The following is a 24,392-nucleotide window of genomic DNA, read 5'->3' as shown; positions in this document are numbered from 1 at the left end:
CCGCGCCTCCCTCTGCCTCCCACAATCCCCCCGCCCACCCCTCCGGTCCCCGGCTGAACCGGGGAGAGCCCTCGCCTTCCCTCCCTCCCTCCCTGCCTGCCTCCCGTCCCCCCGGCTGGCGGAGCTCCGCCACCTCCCCTCCCCCGTCCTCCCTCCCTCCCACCGCGCGGCCGCCGCCCCTCCGCCCTTGCCCGCCGGAGCTGCCGACTTCCCGCTGCGCGTGGGTCGCCGCCGCCTCTCCGTGCCATGAGCCGCCCCCCGCCGCCACAGCAGCGCTGAGCGGGGAGCGCGGAGCCATGCCGGGCTGGAAGAAGAACATCCCCATCTGCCTGCAAGCCGAGCCGGAGCGAGGTGAGCGCGGAGCACCGGGGGCGCCAGCCGCCCGCCGCGCGGGAAGGCAGGCGGGAGGGCGGGGGGCTGCGGCGCCGTCGGGCGCCCCCTCCCCGGCACATCCCCAGGGCACGGCGGCTCCCGCCCCGCGGTGGGACGGGCGGGCGGCCCCGCGCCTTCCATCTTGCTCCGCCGCCGCGGTCCTGGAGCGGGTGGCATGCGGGGCGGCGGCGGCCGGGGGCCAGCACCCGCGGCGGGGCGAGGGGGACACCCTGGGCCGGGCCCCGCCGCTCCGGCTCTCGCTGCAACTTAACTTTTCTCCGAGGTGCTGCCGCCTGCGCTACCCCGGGCCGGGCTTCTACAGCCGGGGGGCGTGAGCCGGGGGGTTTCCGAGTGACTTCGGGAAACTTCTCCGCGTATGGCTCTGCCCCCGCTGCTGGACCTGTCCCGTCGCTCCTCGTGGGGCGCCGGCACTGCGGGATCCGCGATCGCCCGCTGCGAACCGGCAGCGATCGCACCTCGGCGCCCAGCAGTGCCCGCAGGAGCTGCCCCGAGTACTGGCAGCGGCCGAGGGATGGCCTCAGGTTCCCCAACTCCGCCGTACGGGTCGGTGCTGGCGGAATCAAGATCATTTCTGGTCGCTTTTCAAAATAAACACTCTATTTATTTTAATAGAAAGGTAACTTTGCCCTTTCCTCAGAGAGGGCTTTTGTCACGAATAGGTATTGTGTTACCTGCTCTGTGAGTCAGTGGCAAAAAGGCTCGTACATCATTTAAACTCAGGTATGTCCGTCGTCTTACGCCTTTGATTTACAGTTGAATTCTGTGGTAGCATATAAAGTCCTGAAGTAGGACGTTTGGGTTTGGTTGCCGCCGCGTTGGGTAGCTGGCTGTCCTGCTACGGACAACAATTTACCAAGTACTAAAAAGGAGGAGGTTCTGTTTGCTATGTGGAAGAAGTCTCGTTCCCTTGCATTGGAGGTGGAGGTCTGTTGCAGAACCACTGTCCTGCTTCTGACTAGTAAATCCTGTCCCTAATGGGAAGTTCATCGCAAATACATGACATCATGAAAACAGTCACTGAAATGGGAGCAGGCATTTCAGCTGTGAAAAGCAAGATTTTTAGTCTTTACTCTTAGTAAATACATCATTACTGAAATCTGTGGTCATATTTCTTTATGTCAGGAATCTGTGTAGCTGAGAAATCACAGAAACAGGATGGATGACAGTTGTCAAAATATATCAGATGCTTTTACAGATGAGGGAACTTTAGTAAGGGTCTAGTCTGGCTATGTCAGAAACTGGAAAGGTTTTCTCATTTCATTCTGCATAAAGGTTGTGTCATGAGCTGTAACGTGTGGACTTGTCGTTATTCAGAGTAAGCAATGGTGGTGGTTTTGCTCTGATGGGTTTAGTGGCAGTTAGAATACTGATTTTTAAACAGTTCTTGTTTATTCCTATTTCTATTTAATCTCTTTCCTCTTCATTATGAAGATGAATAGATTTATATGTTAATAGTCTTATCACTGATGCTTTCCTTTATTGTATTTCAGTTGTGTAAATAACTGTGCCTAAAGTAAATTATTACCATCTGAAGTATGTTGCATTGTATAGTGCTCAAGTTTAGTTAGTAATTTAGCAGGATTCCAGTCACTGGAACTTTTTTAATTTAGACTCGGAAAAATATTCAGTAGCCAAAATAGTTAATCAGTGTTGAATTTAATAGTTCTTGAGTATGAAGAATAGATGAAATAAAGCTTTTCGAACTAGACAGAAGAACAGCCAGTGTCGTAATGAAATGGAGGTGCATCTTTAGCTAATGTAGGAGTTTAGTGTGGCATTGAGTAAAAGGCAATTAGAGATACAGTTAAATTCTGGTTCAAAGCCAGTTGTGCTAACATCCTCCTCTTCCGTTTCTAGAAAATATTTCCATTCAGTTACTCTGCAGAAGATTTTGTGTACATTGTGCTATCAGAAGACTTTTGTGAATGTAAATAGTGTTATTTGAAACTCACATTGTAGCTGATAACTTTCTGTATTTTAGGTATGGAGTAATACCGTGTGTGAAATATTTAGTAATATAAATTCCTTTTATGTCACATATACAAACCTGCTTACATACAGAATGTAGAATATCCGTTTATCCATCCTAAGTGCATGCGTATATTGGATAATAATACTCTCATAGAATATAAGAATAAGAAATATTTAAATGCACGTATATTTTCTTTGACTTTATGTTGCTGTGATCTGATTGTTTAAACCAGTGTTTTGTTTCTGTAAGAGGAGCTAGGCTTTATTCAACCCCATGAATACCAGCAGGACTGACTAGTCATGATTTTGCTGTATAACAACACAGACCTGCTAAGTTAATTTGGCACTGAAGTGTCTCTGTGGTGATCACTTGTAAAACCAACTATAAAATGAAAAGGAAAGAAACAACCCATCCAAACCAGAAAAATACTCCACAACCACAAACCAAAGTAAATCTCAGAAGAGAAGTGAGTAGCTAAGTAATGCCAGTTTATCCATGTGCCTCCTGCTGTCTTTCCCTTTTAGGGAAGCCTCCCCTGCTGGCTTTATTACATCCACAGTCCGTACCCCCCTTCTTTGTCATAATAAACAGGTACTGTGCAGCCTTAATTTGAAGTCTGTTAGTAGCAGCAGAATTGAATTGGAAAATGTCGGTGTTGGAGGTGCTGGGAAAACTGGGAAGGGAAAGATTTCCCTCTGGTGAACCACAAATGGTTTGTACCAGACCATCTTTTCCCCTCAGACCTCACAGGCTTCCCTTTAGCAGCCTCTCGAGAGCTCTGTCCAATACGGATCCCAGGTCCTCTGCATGCACCTTGTAGGAAGCTGATTGGGCCCTCATGTCCTCATCTGTGGAAGAGAAAGAAGTTCTGGGCACTAAGATGTGAGGCTTGAGAGGTGGGTGGATTTGTTAGAGAGGACGTGGACGTGGAAATTTCACCGTATCCTCAAGGCACTGCAGTATAAAAGGTTCAATGTGTACTGATGGTCTTCGTCTAAACCAATGCAGTACTGCTTTGGGGAGCACTTCAAGGCCGTTGCTTCTCCCCTGATGCTCAGTTCATGTGGTATGTCTGGATGGCAGTGCTACTGCAGTAGTGTGTTCTGTTGCGAGAGGGATCAACTTAAAATCTACCCAAGGAACTGCTTTGTTTTGATGTAGGAGCTGCTGGGATATTGCAGAGGGTGATAACCTTGTGCAGACATACTGGGTTTGCTCCAGATGGGGTTATTTTAGTGTATCAGTATACTTGTTTGCCCTTTCTTTACTTCAGAGCTCCTCATCTATATTGAATACCTAACTCAAAAAGTCCTTAGCGTGCAGCCTGTCGTTGTTGTTCCTACAAGTCATGTGCTGAAATAGAGGTTATCCAAAAACTCGACAAAATAAGAATTTTGCTAATGGAAATTGACCAGTCTTGGTGAAATGAAGTAGCAGAGACATGGTCAATGCTGTTGGCTCACCCTGGCAACAATTGATACCCTGAGTGAAGGAAAGTAACTTGGATTAATGTTCCAAGCATCAGAGCGTGTGTGTGCACGTTGGGTTTAGCATTTAGAAGAGTGCCTTGTGGTGGAGAAGATTCTCTTCTGAGGGGTGGCAATCAGTGGTATTTCAACAAGTATTTTTAGATGTCTTCTCTGTGAAAATTATGTGGGATACTTACGTCAACCAAAAAAATCATATTATGCTAGTTTTCAGAGGCTAAAACCGTATTTAAAATATGAAGTGGATAGCTCTTTTTTGTGCATGCTGCAGCACAGTTAGTGGTATTCTGCTGCCTGCTCTGTAATCGAACTGTAGTCTGCAGTGATGATGCTGCTTCTGGCTTCCACCACCACAATTATCACAAAGAGTTGTGTCCTTTAGAAAATGGGAATTGTGCTCTGTGTTGAGCAAAAGATCTGTAACATATACCTGATGCAGTAAACCCTGTCATTTTTAAAATGATATGTGAAGTTGTACCAGTGTAAGACAGTGTCTTTAAAATTCTGGGCACACTTTCCTCCTTCCCAGTTTTCTGCCTAAGACTCAGATCTCGTTATAAACCACCTAAAATACTTGTTGTTGAAGTGATAGCTGAGTAAATAGGAAGAAAAATATTACTGGAATTTTGTTCAATATCCCTTCCAATCAAGTGAAATTAAGGTGTTTTATGGAACTCCTGTTTCAACTTTATAGGTGATCAAGTTTGACAGGAGTACAGAAAATAGTGTTTGTGTATCTTATATGCTCACTATGGGACTGCTTGAGATCCCTTAATGTTCCTGCTTGTTAATTTTAAGAATGCATCTAAGTATTCTTTGGCCTTGTTTATTTTTTTTTTTATTTTTTTTTAAGCATTATGTGTTCCACAGTTTTTTTCCCCTCTATGTTTAACACATATTAGCCCAGTTACATTGAGAAAGAGGGAAAGATTGCATTTTTATTTTCTGCTCCTCCATCCATGTTCACAGTTCTTGAAAGTCAGGGAAATGAGGTAAACTTTAGGAAGCATTTTAAAGGAAACACTAGGAAATGTTTTAAAACTCAGAACTCAAGGATAAAAAAATATGCAAGTATTGTGTGAATCCTGCCTTAAGTTCAAAACCAGCATGTTCTTATAGAGGATGTGCTGACAACAAGCATCTATCTCTGAGGTTACTGCTGCATGAGCTTGTCTGCTCATCTTAAGCTGGAAGAGAATCAGTTTCTTAGATAAGGTAGAGATATGGGCCTGTTACTGAAGTTAATCATGTTATTGTGGGTTAACAATTTGCATCTGATCAAGTGAGGCCACTTTAGGGAGGTTATGCTTCATACTCTTTCCAGGTGCATGTTAAAAATTAGCTTCTAGATTTTGAACACAGGAGGCTGAGGCTGACTGTCCATTGTGTTTCAGGCTCTCACCTGGTAAGGCAAGAGGAATTTCTTTCTTCTTGAGCTTACATGGGTCCTTAGAAACTGAAGAAAGTGAGAACTGGACACCTAGGATTGGAAACCTTGTGCAGAGGCCTTCTGTTTGTCTTTATCTGTTTTCTCACTTCTGTCACATGCCTTCTGAAAAGTTAAAGTGTAACCTGGATGGCAGAAAGCCTTTTGTGAGGAGATGATTTGCTTGCAGTGGCAGCCCTAATAATCAGGACTGGGTGTCGGGGATGAACATGTGGAGAGAGATGCTTGGAAGGCATTGCTGAAATTTAGTGTGGAGTCCGGATAGATACCTAGTGCGTGAACAATTGGGATATTTGGTCAGTTATGATACGCAAAGCACACTGTAGTTGCTTACATTTAAGGTGAAGAAGTAATGGACAAAATGAAAGTGAAGAAGAAGAAAAATAAAAGGAAACGTCATCATATCTCAGCTGCTGACATAAGAAGCTGGTTTAACTAGCTGCATTCCTGCATCTGAAACTACAACTAAATCTCAAATTGGAAAACATTAATTCTAGAAGATAGATTAATAACAAAATACTAATTACCAATTGTATGTCCTTGCCTTGTCAGAGCTTCTGCCTCTTATCACCTCAGTCTTGCAGTCTTGACTGAACTGGGTCTTGGACAGTTGGTCTTTCTCTGTTTGCTAAACTGAATGTTGTTGAAACCCTTTGCCAGGTGGAATAAGATGACACTCTAGAGGCGGTTTTCATCAGCATGCAAAGGACACAGGCATGCTCTGTCAGTTTTTGCATTCTTTCTCTTAAAATCTGCTGGGACCAGGAGGACTCTAACACAGGGATGGAAAGGAGGCAACTATTGCTCCCTAGTGCCTTTTTAGCATGAAGGTAACTGAGAATAGACAAAAAGCATCTACATCTCTTGCAATCTGCAGGGCCAAGTTATCAGCATTTTATGGCCTGTAGTATTAAAAGAGTTCACTGAATCTTCATGAATATATGGTCTTCACTGATTGCTGGGAGATGATCATTTACTGTGTCTGAGTAATAACCAAGGTTTTTCCCCATATAGAAAGAAAATGTGAGATACTGGGTGCAAGCAAATTTTTTTTTTTTTTTTCTGCAGAGGGAGGGCAATTTTTGCTAATGTTCATCAGAAATGCGGTTATATTTGACAACAGAGAGTAATGGCAGCAAACACTAGCTTTCGTCAAAGAACAGCAACGTAGAATTTGAAGCACTGTTTGCCTCTGACAGGCACAGTTACTTTTGAGGGTATCTGGGAGCTCTGAAGGATATAAGCTCTAAACAAGTTTTTGATCAGTTTCTTGTGCACTGAAACATTAGAGAGAGACATGACTGGAAACACAGAAGCTTCCGTGTTAGATCCTTCAGTAATTTAGACGTAGACAATTTCCCTTGAATCTCAATACTTACCTATATCCCTGCTATGGATTGTTTCTTTAGTATTATTCAAAATTACCTGAGCTGCCATAGCTCAAGGCTTTCCCTGAAGAGCTGTCAAGACCATGTTGCACTCTGGTGGTTAAAGTAGGTAAGACTTGGTGTGCAGTTTCTCTCCACTGCTTGCTGGTGCTCTTGGAAAAAAAAGTGCGCTGAGTCATCAGTTATCTGTAATGGCCAGTCTTCGCGAACGAAGAACCGGGGAAGGTCTTTCCACCTTCCAGCCTGCGCATTGGATTTTTTAGGTGAGACACAGTGTGCGCGGAACTGAGCCCACCCTTTAATCCTGAGGTTCATCTGCCGGGGCCAAGCACGCTTGGACGGTGGCAGCGAGGTCCTCAGGACGTAGATGGATTGCCTTACAGGGCTAACGAGCTCCATCTGCCCGGGGAGGGGCCCCGACCGGGAATCGAACCCGGGTCTCTGCAGTGACAGTGCAGCACCTTTACCCCCTAGATCACCAGGGGCTCCCACCAGTTATCTGTAAGAGTCTTACGATTGTGGCTGTAAAATTCTGTTGTATTTGAATGTTTTACCTAAGCTATTTGAATTTATATGTGTTTTGAAATGTCAAGACTACCATCCATCCTGACTTAGGCAAAACAGAGTAACGGTGTGTCAGCATCCTATGTGTGTGGGGTCAGGGTGATCACCTGCTCAGTGTTTTCTTTGGCCAAGACGATTGTGACATTTTCTAAAATTCAGGGTAAAATAATAACATTTATATTGGATGCAAGTAATCTTGATTGCTGTATAACCCTGCTACTGTTTTTTTTTGTTTGTTTGTTTTTTGTTTGTTTGCTTTTTGTTTTTTTTTTTCTTTCCTCTTCCTGCTGGCACTGACTCTGCTGGCTGGCTGAGGAACACAAACTCTTTTGGCATTTTCTGTGATATGAAGTGGCAAGACTTTATGGCTCTGAATGATGTTGATGGTCTAATGTTTGGGTTTTTTTCAAAGTCGTTATCAGTGCAAGTGGTGTATTTCACTGATTCTGCATCACAACTTAGAAGCAGTGTTTTTTGCTTACTGTTGAAATAGTTTATAGAGAACATAGGAAGTAAAAAAAAAACAGGTAAGCAGGGACAGACAGTTTTGATACCAGTACATATTCCACATGAAATTTTGTTGTCTTTTGTCTTTGAAAATCACCACAGGAAATGATAATGGCAGGTATGACTGACTCAGTCTTGTTTGTGCCTTGTTTATTTTTTCTTATTAGTGAAAATCAGCACTGAGAAGATTCTGCTACTCTGAAGGGAAAACTTCAGGGAATATTTTAATATTTTTGGCATCTTCTTTACATAGCATCTTCTTTACATTGGCATCTTCTTTACATTGCATAGATAGTAGGAAGTTCTACTGTTCTCACTGAAGTTTGTCTCCTCTCAAAATAACAGAAATTATTCCCTGAAACATAAAGATAGGAATGTAATGATGACAGATAAAAATAAATTTTCAGAATTTTTTTTTACCAGTGGGATGAGGCTGAACTTTTAGTGCCACCATTTTATGGGTTAGTAATTTAATACTGTGTAAATGAATACAAACTTTTCCTTATTAACAGACAGTATTTTGATGTTGTAAAGTATTGCCAGAATGTGTCCTCTCAGTAACTGTCTTTCTTAGGAAGGCAGGCACTATTTGAAATACTTATTTTTGTTTACTGAACCATGCTATGTAGTGTAGCATTTTCTTGCTGAAGCAGTTTCCTGGTAGGTGAATGTACAGTGAGACATGGTCTCTCTGTCCCACACTGTAATGTGTGAATTAAAACCAACACATTTACATTTAACCAACAAAATGAAGAATATGTCAGTGACTGGAGCATGTGTTTAGGTGAACCACATCTGAGATGATTCCTCGTGTTTCAAGCTTTTTGTTCGTATGGATATCGGTTAGAGCCACAGAAGTAGAGCCAGCTTTCTGCAATTGTCTGTGATGGAGACAGGTGTTCCACAGTCCAACGCTTGTTTGTCAGTTTTGTTTTGTCTGCAGTGGGATGGTATTCATGAGAACAATTTTTTGCAGGCAAGCAAATTAAGGACAATAGCTGGCAGTTTTTGGGGGGTTAGGTAACAGCTAACATCACACCAAATCCAGTGGTCAAAAATATCTGTGTGATAAATGTGTTCTGCATGGGCAGGAAGACAGAAGGTTATAGCAAGTTGTTATTGAAATAGAAATAACACATCTTTGAAGTATTTGAACTATATTATTCTTTTTTATTTGCAATGTCATCTCTGTGGACCGGATACTGAGTCCTTTGTACTGCTGTTGCAAAGAGCAGCTTCCCCTTCTGCTTCTGCTTTCACCATAATTACTCCTCTTTACTGAAGATCAGGAATGAGCTGGTGCTCACAGGTGCTGCCTCTCACCTGAGAAGTTTTTTTGGCATCTGAACAAAGCCAGGATAGTTCCAATGTATGAATTGCATCAAGCTCCCTGCTATACTTTGCTTTCTCAAAATCACTTTACAACATTGGTAACTGGAAGGATTTTATCATCACTTGAACCCCTGTCCCTCTTAACAGGGTTGGGACCAGAGTCTGAGATGACTTTGTTGTGGAATAAACACGCTTTTACTACTCTGACAAAAATTTAATCTCAGTGGCATTTTCACTGAAGTATTTAGTTGTTTTTGTGTTAGGAATGGATTATTTACGTAACAGCTGGGCAGGAGGAGGAATGGTAGTCACACAGCAAATACTCTGGGGAGTGAAATTCACTGTCTGGTAAATGGATGCAACTCTTCTGGATTCTGAAGGTTAATTCACTTGTGGCAGCAAATTTACTGAGCCATTGTAGCTGTTAGTGGAGGCTGTTTCTTAGTCCAAGGTCTCTTCTGAAAAGTCAGAGAAAAGTACAGCCAAAAATATGTTGCCTCCTCTATGTATATCTACCAGTTTTATTCTTTCATAATTTTACATTTTCTGGATCATGTTTGTAAATATCACAATGTTTTTGAATGCAGTGAGAAACTTTGAGCCTGAGTGTTTTTAAAACATGATGTGTTTGATAAAGCTTCCAATTTTGTGAGGAATATACCTGTAGTTTACTTTGACTTTTTTTTTGGTAGTACTAGCCTTTTCCAAGACAAATGGTATATTAGGTATTGGCTTTAGGTAAACTGTGTTGTAAAAGATTCTGTGTGCACCATGATTTGACAGGACTGACGAAATGTCTCCTCTGTCACAGAAGCGTATTTTGAAATTACAATTTGGAGTGCTTTTAATTTCACCTGTTTCTAGGATTGTTTACAAAATGTGCAGGAGCCAGATAAACTTGCAGGATTTGCATGTCAAAAGGGATGCAGTTGATGGAATGCTTTCAGTTGAGGTGCGGGCAACTCTATGGAGAGGGGAGTGAAAGAATGAGATGGATAATATATAAGGAGAACTCGGTAGCTTTACACTTGCAGCTCTTGTGAGTCAATGGCTTAATTCAGGAATGTTAGTAGTAGCAAAAACTCCCGACTTCAAGCATGAGGTGTTAAAACATGGCTGATGTTTTTTGTGTGTTCACATTTGCTTATTGAACAAACATATCTTGTAACTGAAGTTTCATATTATCTTGATTGGAATATTGTAAGGCTTTAGTATTCCTTTTGCTACATCTGCTGACAAAAATGATGCACTAATTCAGGCTTTTATTATGGTCTCTCTTATAGTCTGTGTCCGTCTTCAGCGCACTAACCCTAAAGTTTTTGAAATATCCTGACTGCTTAAGGTGTTTCTTTAACATGTGCACAGACTTAGGCATGCACTGATACCTATATTTATGTATTTTTTTAAAAACCAAAAATTATGAATAGTGTGTTCTGTAGTTGTTCATCATTCTGCTTAGAGACATTTCAGATATATTCACTGCTATTTGTTTAAATATTTAGTGGGAACTCATTCTTTCTTTTCAGAATACTCTAATATGAGAAGAGTTTTAATTTTCAGATAACTTTCCTTCTGCCATTTAAGATAGATTTTTTTTGAACGAAAGAAAAAGAGGAAGGTTCAGCTGCTGGCTCTGTATTCTAATTTCTGCTTTTGTCAAAGATCAGGATAGTAGGTAAGTAGTGCCTTGAGCTGTATTCCTGTACATGTGTTTCTTTTTGTGGAGTGATTGAAGTAATTTTAAAAAGCACCGCCTGTGAGATTTTTATGATGTCCTCTTCAGGTTTAAATATAGGAAGCATCCTTGTAGGTGAGTTTCTGAAAAACTGTCTTCTGAAAAAATAGTCTTGAATGTTTTTTTTTTCCTTCCCAGCTTATAATATACATCAGGGTAGTTTTGACATTTCCTTCCTTTTCCACTACTCCTTAACAGAGTTGGCGGTATTTTCTTCTGACCCCTTTTTGTAACTAAGCATATTTAATTTTTCTTTAACTGCAACGAAGGAAGTCAGCACAAAGAAAAAATGCCATGATTGGCCTGTTCGTTGAAACTGAACAATTCTCTTGTGTTTAGGCTGGTACTCTGTAGAAAAGTATTGAAAAATAGCCTTTAATTGATTTGTTTCAAGTGTTGCTTATTGTTTCCTTAGTGCTAACTGCCTGTAATAATTATATAAAGTATCTTTTTGTAATTTGTCTGGTTTTATTTTCAGTTATTAAAATGAAAATTTAGTTTATATTTATGTGAAACCACTAAATGTCCTACTTGACAAATTTGGGGTTTCATGCAGTTGTGTGAATGTGGGAAGTTGATACTGAAGTAGACTATTCCTATACAAGATGCTCAGGATTGTGTTTACACACATTTAAGAGTGTGCAAGGTTAAAGGTAAGCATTTTCATGGTATTTAGAAATATACCTTTTGTGGCATTCTGTGCTACTGAAGTACAATACAGAGGGAGCACAGGTGAAAGTCTGTTCCTGGGACTGTTCTAAAGTCATAGTTTGTGATGGTATTCTTTAAACAGAGCTATTTTTAGCCTAATGTTATGAATCTGTGTATTCAAGTTCAAACACATACATTACTGTATCGGCATGTGGATTCCAGTTCATAATCAAATATTAAGCATTTTGCCTCAATTGATAGCATGCTGAGGATTAAAAGAAAAAAACTTGTCATGAATTGGTAGTATGCCCAAGAGATCTGTCTGTCAGCAGAATGTGCACGTGAAGGGCTTGAACCAGCAAACTGTCCTGCATGGAGTCCCTAGTCCAGCAAAGTATTTAAAAATATGTGTTTTTCTGATCAGATCATGACACTCAGTAGTGTCTGTTAGCTTCTAGCTGTATGAACGGATTATGCATCTGATCCCAGTTCATTTGATGCTCATTTGAGAAAGGTCTCTTAAGTCAAGGCTACTGAAACCTTTGCTTCTTATGTGTACAGATAGAATTATAGGATGATTTGGGTTGGAAGGGACCTTAAAGATCATCTTGTTCCAACCCCCCTGCCATGGGCAGGGACACCTTCCACAACACCAGGTTGCTCAGAGCCCCATCCAATCTGACCTTGAACATCTTCAGCAGAGGGACATCTACAACTTCTCTGGGCAACCTGTTCCAATGCCTCACCACCCTCACAGTAAAGAATTTCTTCCTAACATCTAATCTAAGCCTGCTCTCAGTTTGAAGCCATTCCCCCTTGTCCTATCCCTTTGAATCATAGAATCAGCTGGGTTGGAAAGGACCTCTGAGATCATCGAGTCCAACCCTTGATCCACTACCACTGTGGTTTCTAGACTATGGCACTGAGTGCCACATCCAATCTCATCTTAAAAACCTCCAGGGATGGAGAATCGACCCCTTCCCTGGGCAGCCCATTCCAATGCCTAATTACTTCGGCTTCCTCTTGTGCTCTCTTCACACACTGGAAGGTTGCTATGAGGTCTTCATGCAACCTTCTCTTCTCTGGGCTGAACAGCCCCAACTCTCTCCGCTTGTCTTTGTAGGAGAAGTACTCTAGTCCCCTTATCGATTTTGTGGCTCTCCTCTGGACTTGCTCCAACAGTTCCATGTCCTTCTTATGTTGGGGGCATCACAACTATATGCAGTGCTTCAGGTGGGGGCTCACGAGAGCAGAGTAGAGGGGGAGAATTACCTCCCTTGACCTGCTGGCCATGCTCCTTTTGATGTAGATACTTGAGAATCAATAATCCTTTTGAAGTCAGCGTGCTTAAATTTAGTCTTATAATGTATATGCTTAAGTGGATCAAAAGGTAGTTCTAAAAACAACTGTTTATTTTCTTTAATAAATTCTTATGATATGTACTAATAGCTACTTTGTGGGGGAAAGAAAAAGCCGGTAAAAAGGATTTAAAAAGCATTAAATTTTCTCCCTCTCTTTTTGTTAAAAGACTGTTTTTTTTTCCCCAGAGAACATGTAAAGCATATTTTTCTTTGGTGGTATTCCTTTGCTTATTCCTCATTCTTTGTTGGAAGAGAAGTTTAAATGTATTTAACTGCAGGATGTTTTATATTCCTTTTTTTTCTGGTGGAAAAACATCTTTTCTTCTCATTGAAAAATGTTACATTGTGAATGAAAGTAATGTGCAAGAAATGCCATCAGGGATGGCAGTTTTATCACAAAAAGTGACACATACCGTTTATCCAAACAGGTCTGAGATCCCACTGTATTTTCAGTTGCCTGGTTCATTATCATGAAGAGGCTATTATATATCATAGTGGAGGAAAAAAATCTTTGTCAGAGTGGAAGCATTGAGAAGGTTGTTTGAGTTTTTGTTTGTTTTTGATTTTTGGTTATTTTTTTTTTTGGGGGGGGTGTTTATTTTTAATTTATTGTGCATTTGGATCCTAAAAAAACACAAGCTTTTCCACTCTGCATATTTGACTGTAACAGCACTGAAAGCAGAAGTTATCACTGTACAAAAACAGGGTAGCATCTTAGTTGAAATCAGTAAGAATTTTCTGCTGAATCTGTTGAAAGTAGGATATCTGTGCTGTAGTCATTTGGGACAGTTATAAATTTGACTTAGATTTTTTAAAATTGGAATATGGCATTGGATAGAATGAGTATCACCTGTTGAGAAAAAAGGGATTTAACACTCTGGGGCTGTTACTGTGAATTGGCGTTGAAAGGTGTTTGGAGGAAAAATAACAATGCCATTTCTATGCCTTGTACCTTAATTCCCAGACAGTTTAAAATACATATTCTTCCAGATAATCCTTGCTACTTTTTGTATTCCAGTTGTTGCCTTAAGAGAACGTGGGAAAAAAAAGACTCCAGGCCAATTAAGTGTATAAGATAAAGAGAGTAGGTCCTTTAATCTCAGGCCTGAGGCCCAGGGGAATACACATGACGCGCACGCCCTCTGACAGTGGTTCTATGATTTCAGAGTAAGGTCCATCCAATCCCAGATTTATCCATCCCCAGTTCTGCCCCATTCTGCCCCTCAACACGCCCCCTCGGGAATAGGGTCTGGGGTCTTTATCTTCCTCATCTTTATCTTCTTTGCAGCACGCACAGTCCTTGGAGTTCCTTCAAAACTCTAGGCTTGAAGGTCGCTGTGTCTGTGTGATATCTTCTGGTCTAGGCCTTAGGGTGTTTTTCTACAATTCTACTTTGAGAAGAAGACTAAACACACTAACGGAATTCAGAGGGATTGATATGGAATGGGATGATAGGGTTGGGTATGTGTAAACATTATGCTAGAGGGTAAGGGATATAATACAGCTACATTAAATTTACAGAAGTTAAAAAACCCCAAAAAGCTCTGAGGCATCACAGTCTTTCTATTTTTGTGGACTGCTGATGTCTGTAGTTTGAAAATGCTTTGTCACCTGGGAGCTGTTACTGAAATCTGAGTAACAATAGAAATATTAAAATCTCCAAAGGAAGTTATAAATGCTCTCAGTCAGGTCTGAATGTTTTCTGTTTTGTCCATCAGAAGAGAGAACTTTGAGTTTGTTAGCTTGTTTCATCTTCAGCAGTGGTTTATAAACCTCACCCTTTCTTCTTTAAGGTAGGTATTATTTTGTGAAAAAAACTTGGGATGAGGGTATGGTTTGATGCAAGATCACAGTAGACATCTGCTTTGCAGTTTGAACTCTCATGTCTTCTTCTTCAGTCAGTGGAATGCTGTGGTCTGTAGTCTTTCCTTTGCAAGAACTGTACAAGATTGCTCCTTAATAGTTGGTTATAAAATACAACTAGAACAAAAGGAGGCAGTTCCCCCCTTCCCTGGGAAAAGAACTGCACTTCCTTGTGGAAATACAACGCATTGGAAGGATTCCAAGTCCACCTGCTCTTCCTCAAAAGGAGGAAGCCAATGTCAATGGATCATCTATGGAGTAAGCTGAATAATAATAAAAAAGCTGAATAAATCCAATATTTTTCTCCAATTGCCATAAAACTGTTCTAGTGCTCTGTATCTTTCTAGTCAGTTAAAATAAATAAATAAATAAATAATCCGTTAACAGACAATACTCATGTCTTTAAAGAGGCTTTAGTATTGCCATTGGTAAAGAACATTGGTGTGTGAGTCTGTTCTACTAGTGCATCTCAGTATGTTTATTGAAAATTTCACTGCAAAAAAGTCTTCAGGGAACATCTTTTGAACATAAATATTCAATCAGGTAGGGAGGGGTATTATTTTCGTGATGAAAATGTCATCTTTCCCCTTCAACTGAGGTGCTGCATAAAAATAGACAAGAATAAATGCACTTTTGCTTAATTGATCTTCCAAGAGCAAGTTTATGATCTACCATTTTAGAGTTTGGGAGCTAATAAAGTGTCAGCCCAGTTACGCAGAAGAGAGGAGACATGTTTTTTCCTTTGCGCTTAAAACCAAGGGTTTACATTTATTCTTGTAAAAAGTCTACTCTGCCAACACTAAGGTGTGAACACCAAGGTGTATAAGCCTGTATAGAAGAATTGTACCAGGCTGGACTTGGCAGTGCTAGGTTTATGTTTGGACTTGATGGTCTTAAGGGTCTTGTCCAACTGAAATGATTCCATGATTCCAAGTTCATCTGTAGGAGAATTTACTTTTAATCTTTACTGTTCCTCCTGATGCGTGAGTAATTTGGACTACATTGGACATTGCTTCAGAGGTTGATCTCAGACACTTTCAGGGTTTGCTTCTGCTTTACTGAGCTTCTAGGGTTGTCTTTTGGATGGTGATGGACTTACACATGGTGGGGGAAGCAGCTGAGGTGTTTAACAGCAATTACCATTTGTTTTCTATCTGACCACAGCAAGAACTGCTTGCTTTCCCCATGACCACCCTTTGGCTTCCCTTAACCTGTAAACATCATCTGGTAAAGAGCAGTAAATAGTTTTTGTATTAGGTTCTGCACTCAGCTATCAGCATCATGTTCTGCTTTTTTCTGAAACTGAGTTTGGAATGCAGTTTTATATACTTGATCCCTTTTGTGATATTTCAAGGTTGCAATGAATTAGGGCAGCTAGAGTAAGAATTTGAATCTTCAGGGCAAAGTACAGGCTAAAAACCACCCATAAGCACCTATAGGCAAACAGGTAGAATATATTGTTATGAAACCTTATTAAATTTGCAGTGGTGAGAATGCCACACTGATTAATGTTTCTTCATAAGGAGTTTTATTAAAAAGACAAGAAAATAAAATCACCAAATGTTAGACAACAAATAGGGGTTCTGCTGTGGTGTTCAAAGATGTGAGCTGGTATTTGCCCATTCAAGGAAATACTAACATAATGTCTCTTTTATTAAAAAAAAAACCTTAAAGGTCTAGTTGTTCCTCCATCTCCTTCTTTGCATGTAGTATAGACTGTGTAAGCATAATTTGAGATTCAGAACATGATTTGTTGGAAAAAGCATTTCTAATTTTTATTCATTAAAAGTCAGCTTAGGATAGTCAAACTAAGGAATAAGCAAAAAATCATTGGGTGAAATTGTTTGAAACTTTTAATTACGTCTCATGTCATTTTGCAAATGTTTTAATTTCTTCTGTGGTGTTTAATAAACATATGCGAAATCTGGTTTTATATTTTGTTATTTCTAGTTACATTAAAATGAGCAATTTCTTAAGAAATGGAAAAACATGAAATTGTTTTCCAGTAACCTAAGTAACCTTGCCTAACTCTCTAGTTTATCTAATGTTTTCGATTTTAATTTCCTATACTAGCCTTGATGTCTTCATGTTATTAGTATTTTTGTATGGCCTCATAACACTTCATTGTTTTTTTTCCTTTAATGATGTTCAGTTATTGCAATGCATTTTTTTCAGTTTTAACTGATTTTTCTTATAATAGAGAGAAAAAGAGTGAGAAAATAGCGTTCAAACAGGAACAGTGTTTCCTGTGACCATTGAGGCAGAGGTCCTCTCATCTACTTTGTTTGCTAATGTCTCTGGTATTTCCTGCTTCTAGGCAATAAACTCCTTAGCAGTGAAATGCAGGATAACCTTCCTTTTGGGGATATTGGTTAGAAATTTATTATTTTCCTGAAATTTGAGGATTTGTATTACATTTGAAATGTCTGTGAATATTTTATTGCTTACTGTTCTAAGGTGAGTATGCTTGTCATCTCTACAAATGCCTGATTTAATCTGGTAATCGTCTAACTAGTTTTGCATGGAAATGGAATTCAAAGTCTAATTTTGCAAAGTCTTTTGTTATTGCTTGATAACTGATGATTGTTCTGGTTCTCCTGAGAACAGGTAAATAGAAGTTACCCAATGGGGTGTGCTCTCAGCTGTATCTGTCCTTGTCACTGCTGTCCATTTCTCTGTAGTAGAAACCTGCTGTGTGTGGGTGCGTGTTGCTTGTCTCTCCACACCTGTGTCATGGGTCAGTGTCTTTTCTAAAACTGGAAGACTGGAGCCCAAGGCCATAGTCCGGATCCAGTCGTACCTTTATTATAACCTTGAAAATCTACAAATCCATCCTTCTCCCTGCTTTTAGAGTTACTGTTGTTCTTTGAGAACAGCTCCTCGCTGGATTGTCCATTGGTCCTCTACCGTTATGTTACCCTTCTGTTCGTTTTCCCTGGATACCCTGACAGGATTCATAGTCTGCTTCTCTCTTCACTGTCCTTTAAAGTGTTTGGTGATTATGCAAGAATTATTAATTTTATCAATCATCCCTCTCTCATGTTGGTCTTCACTGTTTTTCTGTTTTTCTTTTTTCAATGATCCCTTTTTCCTAGTTTAAATACATTCCTAATTTTCCTGGTTCATATGAACTGATGAAAAAAAAAAAACAAACCAGCTCATAGAGTCATGGAGGTAAGAAAAATCAAAACTTGTCCATGAATGTTTCTTTAAACTCAGTTAAACCACTGATAAGGATGATCATATATTCTTCTTTTTTTTTTTTCTTTTATCCTCCTCTTGGGTTGCCTATGCCTGTCTATGTGTGGACCTTATTTGTCTCATTTAAGATTTTTCTTGTTGTTTGAGCTAAATGCTTGATTTTGCTTTCTGTGTGATGAATATACATAATTTATATATCACAGTCCATTAACTTCACTATTTAGGAGATGAATGGGAGAAGAGAGAAGTAGTTCTGCCTATGTATAGGAGCGCTTGAAAAATCTGGACCCTGTGACTGAGACTGAGGGCTCTCAGTTCCAGATTCCTTGCTATTTAGCTGGAATAACTTCCAACTCATGTTACAACTTGACCTTTGCGTTTCTAAGCTCCGCACCTGGGAATAGGGAAGCCTTGGAAGCCCATCATTTCGAAATGTAAAGCAGCAGTTCTGGAGCCCTCTGTCGTTAGGCATTCTGCATGTTGGAATATGCTAAAGCTGTGTATCCAGCAGCTCTACATGGCAATGACCAGAACTCAAATATGTCTGGTTTTTTTAATAATGCATTACGTATATTGAGGTTATGTGGTTTTTTTTTTTCCTTGAAACATTTAGGTTTTAAGAAATCAGTAATTGGAAAAATTTTAATTCTAATTGTAAGGATAAATAATAAATATCACTGGCAATATGTGGACTTTACTGTTTGAACTCAGAAGTGTAAGCTCAGTGGCTCTTTAGAGAGAATGTAATGAAAATTGCCGTCTGATCGTAACTGAAAAGTGTACATGTTTAATGACAAGAGAGGTAACTTCTAGGAAGATGACCACATATTGAAGACCCTATCAGTTGGAGTTGCTTGCTTGGTATTGTCTATGGTTGTCTCTTTCTAGAAATGGGATAGATGATTGGATGTGCCTTGGAGTGACTTCTGGAGGAAGACTAAGCTGATCTGGTTACATGCTGTAAGCCCATGTGCATCTCTTGTGAGTGGTGAAAGCAGAAGTGTGCATGGCTTTTGCAGAGCCTCTTTTTTGTGTTGTCTTTAATTGGTGGTTAACTGCTCTGAAGAGTGCGTGTGTTCAACAGTGACCAGAACTGAGCTGCTCTGGCAGCATTCCTGCTTCACTGATTGCTTTGGATCAGCAGGGTGTGAGCACTGTAGCAGCCATGGTATTAAAAGTTTAAGATTTTTTTGTGAGTAATTATTCATGAAAATAAATAATAAATCAATGTAGTAGCTTGTCTACATTTTGATTTTACTCTGCAGCGAGCTTTGTCTCTGGCCTGGTTTGTAATATGAACAAGCATGCCTGGCAGTACTGGGCAGTGAGCTCTGTTTTAGCAACTTGGTGGGCACTGATCACTGTAGAAGTCTGCACCCAGCAAGAGCAGCAATTTCAAAGAATACCGACAAAGCTTCCCAAACAGTTTCAGCTGTTGATTTACTCGAGGTGTTGGAAAGCTTTTTCCACTTGAGATTCTGTGCATGTGATTTATCATTCTGGATCCTTTTCCTTGCTTTCTCCTTCCTGCTCCTTAACAGCAGAGGGTCTCTGAACCAGTTTCCTGTCTGTCTCACCTATTCTTCTCCTTTTTACTTTGTCTGTCACTCCTAATCTTCCTTTTTATTTCATTTTCCGTCTTTTATCCTTATTTCTTTGTGTCTTTCTTGCTACTAAGTTATCTCTTTAGACATGCATTATAAATAAGTTGTACTGTAGTAATGGTGAAGACAAACTAAATAAGGTGAATGCATGTTTATCTGGGCATAACTTACGACACTTCTACCCACCAGTACAATAATAATAACAGATTGTATGGGTAAACTGCTGCATAGACTCAAGAGGGAAAATGCTAAAAAGGGGGTTGTAAAGGTAATTTTGTCTGGTGTTATTCAGCCTGTGGTTCATGAATCACTGCTGGTCCATAAACCATTACGTAATGGTCCTTGAAACAATTACAAACGCCCCAGGCGCGCACCCGCTCCCACACACTCAGCAGGATTGTGTCCAAGTATGTGGGCAGGCATAGTCGGCTCTCAGCTGCTGTCCAGGCCTCATTAAAATGTTTATTGCTGTCCAGTTCTGAATTTACCCAAGTTCTATTGTTTTACCCAAAGATTAGATATCCCTGTTCTTAACTTCTCATGATGCCAGTATGTTAGTTAAACCTTGCACTTTCTTGCTTGAGGAAGTAACTGTCTCTGGCTTGCAGTCTGAATGTCTTTCTGCAGTAAGTTATAGGCTACTTTCCATGAGTAACATCCTGTCTGTTAGTAGGATAGTTTTAGACATCCTAGTCCCATAATCTCAAGTTTTACAAGGTTTGTTTGCAATCTTGTGGTTCATTTCCATACATACCTGGCTAATATATTTTTCCTTACCCTGCTCTGTCAGTTGCTGTCCTCCATTCATATTTGCTGCTGGTGGTGGTCATAATGATCACTGTATTGTGTATGTTATAACACCTGCCTTCTGTATCTGACTGTAAAAATTTTGGCAGGAATCCTTACAGGAAAAGTCCAGTTTTGTCCTTGTAGCCTTTGAAGACAGTATGCTTATTGAGATTAGGGCTAATTCTTTCTTATGGACATGCATCAGAAATCTGAGAAATTAACACGAAAAATTCTTTCTAGTGAACATGTCTAAATACCTCTTTTTAATAGTTTTGTACTGCAGCTAAATTTGGGTAATTTTCCATGACACATTTGTGATGCAGATTTGAAGTTCTTGCTTGAAAGTGTGTAAATGGGAGGATGTTCTAAAGGAAAGGCACTGGCTATTCTGAAAAATAGGATTTCAAGTGTATTCAATTGTTTCAAGCATGATAAAATCCTTCCAAATCTCTGACCCATTTGGTTGTAACAAGAACAGTAGGAGCAACAATCACCCAGAGGCAATTAATTAGCACAGATTTCAGTTATGCTCTGGCAAAGAAACAGATACCTACAGAAGTCCTATGTTGTGAGCAGTAGCGCCAATAATAACAGGTAGTACTCATAATGAGAGATTTGCAGGAGAAAGTAGTTCCTGTGGAATGTCCAGAAGCTGATTTTGACTGTATTGAAGGGATATCAGAGAACGAGGTCATCTGGTACAAATTCTACTTTCTGCATGTTCGTCATATGTGGTAAGGAACAGAATTCAACCTTTCTCTTCCAGGAAGAAGAGGAATTCAACAATATTAGAAAACTTCCGTGAACAAATCCAGGTGTTCTTGTTTTTAACCTTACAAGGTGAAAGAGTTATGTAATGCAAAAAAACCCTTTCTGATAAAGACCAAAACTGTGATTAAAATTCTTGACATCCAGAATGAGCAGGAACTGATAAAGAAACCTTTTAGTAAATATTTCCCCACTGGACCCACAAAGGAACCTGGCGTTACTCTACACTCTGCTTTGGAAACTTATAATTAAAATAAAATAGGAGCTTCTGAATAGAACAGGCAGTGTGTGAAACCTTACAGGTTTAAAGAAGAAAAACCTGTTTCATATTCATTTCCCCAAAGTAATGAAGCACAGGCTTTGCTCACAAAAGATATTGTTGTACCAACTGCACGAAGGAGGAGATTTGTTCTGGGACATAAATAGATAAATAAATGGAAATTCTCAGGAGATACGATGGGATATCAGCTATGCTTCAGGCATCGGTAGATTCTGCATAGGTTTTTCAGGGCTCTGTACACTAATGACTGGGTCTCAGCAGTACTGGTATTGTTCAAGTGGGCTTCACAAATCGGTGCTTTTTAAAAGCATGTGCTCTTGGAGGTGTGCTTCCATGGGCACTCTTAGATGTGTCCAGATGGTGTGCCACAGAGCAGGACAGGACTTCATGGCTTAATCCCAACAAGTAGCAGTGTCTACTGGCGATGAACTCTCATCAACACGAGGTCGAAAATTTTTAAAACCTTCAGCGATGCTTAGGGGGAGAGGTGGCAATCTCATAGAGAAACTCCATCAAATTTCATACATATTGGAGTCTGAGAAGAGCAGAGATGTACAATTTTATACATCTTTGAGGTAGTCATTAAAATTACGTGTTTTGTTTGATGGGCTGACAGGTGGCATGTGTGGGCTAGCAGTCAGCATGTATGTAGCTCTGAGCTGGCCACGGTCTGCAGCAGGTCGCACTGGTAGGGATGTTAAAAGGGATGTGAAGAGCAGCTTTGCATGTGACAGAGTGGAAAAGTGTCTGTAGTGGGGAAAGGGGCAGAGGGAACTCTGTGGGATTTGAGGAGGGGACTTCCACTAGTGGGGAAGCAAACTCCTTTGATTCTTCTGCTGCTGATACAACTACAGCTGCCATCATGGCGTGTCAGTTGTGCTTTCTGCCTTTATAAAGGCAGAATCTGCCTTTATCACAGGTGTCTGTAAGGAAGATGTCTTTCTCTTTTCAATTTAGATCTTTTTTTCTTCTCTAAATTGTTTTTAAATTTAGCTGCTCTTGGGAAACAAGGAATGAATTCAGATTATTGTGTTGTATTTATTGTGCATGCAACATTTTACAAAGGGAGTAAAGTCAGAATTACCCAGAAAAAGGCAGTAGTCTGAAAGCACTGAGTGCATGTCTTACAAACGTTCCTTAATTACTGTAGATGTGTGGGATATATATTCCTGTATATACTCCCCATACTGGTATTCAGTGCAAAGATGAGTAGTGATCGCTACCTGAGCACTTGGTTAATGTCTTTTTTTTCTCCTTACTGTTCAGGATGTGGCCAGTCCCTCATGATTCAAATATTCTTCTTCAAATTCGAATTCCTCATTTCCTGAAGAATTGTGTAGCCCTCATTACCATGTTATCTGACTACTTATTGGTGTCTCCTAAATCACTGATCATTCCCATTGTATTGGTGGCAAAACAAGGAACCAACGGCTTGAAATCAAAATCATCTGCTAATTTTTTGGTTATTGCTTACATGCCCCTCCACTGGGCTTGTCTGACAGCAGCACTGGGTTAAGGTTTTGTTCATTGCTCCCCCTTCCTCAGTTGCAGCTGCACTCAAGCTTTGACAAAGCACGAGGAATTCCTGAAGCTGTCTTCCGTCTTTGGGAAAAACAGATGGAGATTGGATAGGGCAGGGTCAGTCTGTCTTGTAACTGAGGTGCAGGGGTTTCTTGGGGTAAAATGAAGGGTTACATCGAAGGCTTGGGTTGCAGGAGGACCAGCGAGTGAATACTTGCTCTGGAGTCCTGGCTCATGTAGCCTTCAGTCTGCTCCTTTTAGATGTTCACAATTTATACTGGCTCCCCTTTCTGTGGTTCCCCTTCTGTGTGACAAGTGCATGCTCTTCATTTTCTGCCTTCTCCAATGTACCTTCTAAGTAGTTCTCTAGGTTTTGGTTTTGTGTGGGTTTTTTTTAACCCCTTCACCTAATTTGTTTTTTGATTTCCATTTTTCTGAGCTTCAGCTACTGCAATCCTTCTGAGCACTTTGTATGTTTGGATTTTGTTACTTTACTGTTTGTCTCATGGACAGAGCAAGTTTCCTTTTGTCCCTTTTAGCTCCTGATCATCCTCTGCTGATGAAGACATTTTCTGTCCTTGTTCCTATAGTCCCAGGCTGATGGAAATTGGTGGCCCATTCCAGGCTTGGGTTCCCTCAACAGATTTGCCTGTGGATGGTGGGTCCATGGGCAGACTTCCCCAAATGAATGGACTCTGCAAAAATACTGATTTTTAAACTCTGTGAGAACTTTAATGGATGTGTACAAATTAAGATCTAAGGGAGGCCTATCTATCTGTCAGCCATTGCTGTGCACTGTGTTCTAGAATGATCCTGTTTAAGCAGGGAGGTTGGACCAGATGTGGTCCCTTCCACCCTTACCCATTCTCTGATTCTGTGGAGTTTCTAAGCTCTCTGGAAAGTCTTCCCAGTCTCTAGTACAGAGCCCTCTCTGCTGGGTTTCAAGCGCCCTCAGCTGAAAAGGTTGTGTCTAAAATTTTTGAAAGAAAATGCTACCTGAAAGGAAAAGTTAATGTTTTATAAAAGGTTCATTTTCTCTCAGAAAGTCTATTAAAAATAAAAATAGAAGGAATTTGTCATTTAAGTCTGAACATACCGTGAGAAATTTCGGTTCACCAGTTCAAATCCAGCAAAGTAAGAGGCACGTAAAAGCTGTGTCAGTTTTAATCACTCACAATGATACTGACTAGGATATTTTTTTAATATATATATATGTGTGTGTTTGTTGAAACTGGAAAGGTTTTAGTCTCCAACTAAGAGTGGATTGGCTTCTCCTGCTACCGGACGACTGATACCTATGACATCAGTTCTGGTTCCCAGAGGGAGAGCCGAGATAGAGTTGATGTGTCATTTCTCAGAAAATAAACGAGCAAATAGGATATTTCTTTTTACAGCAGCATTAATAGAGTTTGCAGAATGCTTATTGCATAGGTTCTAGTAGTGTGCTTGACAATATACTAGCTTTGATCGTAATTCATACTACATACATTGACCTGATGAATTTGTTTCAGACTGTTTTTTTGGGAAAT

General features: G+C 40.3%; 1 protein-coding gene across 1 annotated transcript in view; it reads left to right on the top strand.

Moving 5' to 3' along the window:
• Positions 1 to 238: 238 nt before the first annotated feature.
• The window catches only part of GRIP1 (glutamate receptor interacting protein 1), a 323,422-nt gene continuing 299,268 nt past the window's right edge, over positions 239 to 24,392 (top strand). Inside the window, exon 1 of the mRNA XM_027884704.1 lies at positions 239 to 351. Within this exon, the coding sequence (XP_027740505.1) occupies positions 297 to 351 (55 nt within the window). The 5' untranslated portion in view covers positions 239 to 296. The remainder of the gene's footprint in view (positions 352 to 24,392) is intronic.

This window comes from Empidonax traillii, unplaced genomic scaffold (assembly GCF_003031625.1).
Source record: "Empidonax traillii isolate 1590-97213 ecotype Southwest subspecies unplaced genomic scaffold, ASM303162v1 scaffold153:size895095, whole genome shotgun sequence".
NCBI classification, from domain to species: domain Eukaryota; kingdom Metazoa; phylum Chordata; class Aves; order Passeriformes; family Tyrannidae; genus Empidonax; species Empidonax traillii.
The sequence above is the reverse complement of the archived record's forward strand: the minus strand, read 5'-3'. Positions and strand labels throughout refer to the sequence as shown.